The sequence below is a fragment of the Pundamilia nyererei genome, unplaced genomic scaffold, assembly GCF_000239375.1.
Source record: "Pundamilia nyererei isolate P.nyererei 1_Seehausen unplaced genomic scaffold, PunNye1.0 scaffold00074, whole genome shotgun sequence".
NCBI lineage: Eukaryota > Metazoa > Chordata > Actinopteri > Cichliformes > Cichlidae > Pundamilia > Pundamilia nyererei.
Window position 1 is genome coordinate 474,602 of NW_005187475.1, and position 1,185 is coordinate 475,786.

The 1,185-nt window shown below is 39.4% G+C and overlaps 1 protein-coding gene across 1 annotated transcript in view; it reads right to left on the reverse strand.

Annotated features, from left to right (window-relative positions):
• Positions 1-346: 346 nt before the first annotated feature.
• Positions 347-1,185, reverse strand: part of tbc1d32 (TBC1 domain family, member 32) — a 103,243-nt gene continuing 102,404 nt past the window's right edge. The window contains exon 34 of the mRNA XM_013911879.1: positions 347-451. Within this exon, the coding sequence (XP_013767333.1) occupies positions 347-451 (105 nt within the window). The remainder of the gene's footprint in view (positions 452-1,185) is intronic.

Consider the following 1,185-nt stretch of genomic DNA (forward strand, 5'->3'; position numbering starts at 1 on the left):
ATTTTTTTTGTATTGAAAAAATATCGAACCGTGACACCAAAGTATTGAACCGAACTGTGAATTTTGTGTATCGTTGCACCCCTAATATATATATATATATACACACATCATCATTGCCATGTTTAGAGTTTTGTTTGTTTTTCTGTTTGCCAGGGTTTTTCATGCTTCCTTTCTAGTTTACCCAGTTTAGGTTATTGCTTAGTTTGCATTGTTTGCTCTTTTATTTTGTACTGTTCTGTCTGCATAATAAACAGCTCATCAGTTAAGTTTGAGTTTTACAATGTCTGCACCTGGGTCCACTCTTCACACTCCACGCAGTTTGCCTCGGCAAACTCTGACATTAACTTCAAATCATTTTCATATCAGCCAGAACAATGTCCCTGTATTTGTGCTCCAGGTCACCCATAAACTCCAGGTGGTTGGTAAAACTGAAGCCCTGGATTGGCTCTTCCTGCAGGTAGAAAAGAAGAAATTTAGAGTTAGAGTCAATCTTTGAGCATTTATCCTGGTTGATGGGTCCTCGATCAAGGCATCCAAGTAGTGACCTTAGCACGACCTTAGGAGCAGTATGCGTCACGCGATAATTGTGTGCAAGACCTGTCAGCGGTGTAGAGTTCACACTGAACGCATTTGGAGCCTTGCTACGTGCTGCTAAACCAGGTGTTGTGCCAAGGTAGGCATCTCCGAAAAGTTTGTTCCCCCTGCACCGCGAGCATTTGTTGGGCACAGAGTGCAGATCCAGTTTACTCCGCTTCCATTACAGACAATTAGATGTGGAAGTAGTGATGTTTTAGTTTTGTGAAAAAGGTAAAAATGAGTGTGTTACATTACCATTCAGTTTGAGGGTTACAACAGAATATTATATATTTATTGTTCTCAAGTGGTATCGGACAGGATTATTTGAACAAACAAAGGACACTTTGCCTGATAATTATTTTTATCCTCCTCTAACTTTACTATATAAAGAGCTAAAACCTCCAACGTTTCAGGAGTAGTTAGTCGTTGTAAGAAGTGTTTCTGAACTAAAAATCAAGAATGTGGGATACTGTTTGTCTGTGATTCAGAGAGCCTAGCGTGTATGCAGGGGGGAAGAATTATGTCGGGGATACCGATAATCTAAACAGTTTCGTGGTTCGAAGAAAAAAAAACTATGAAAAACACTTTTTTTCATACTTGTGTTAAGTC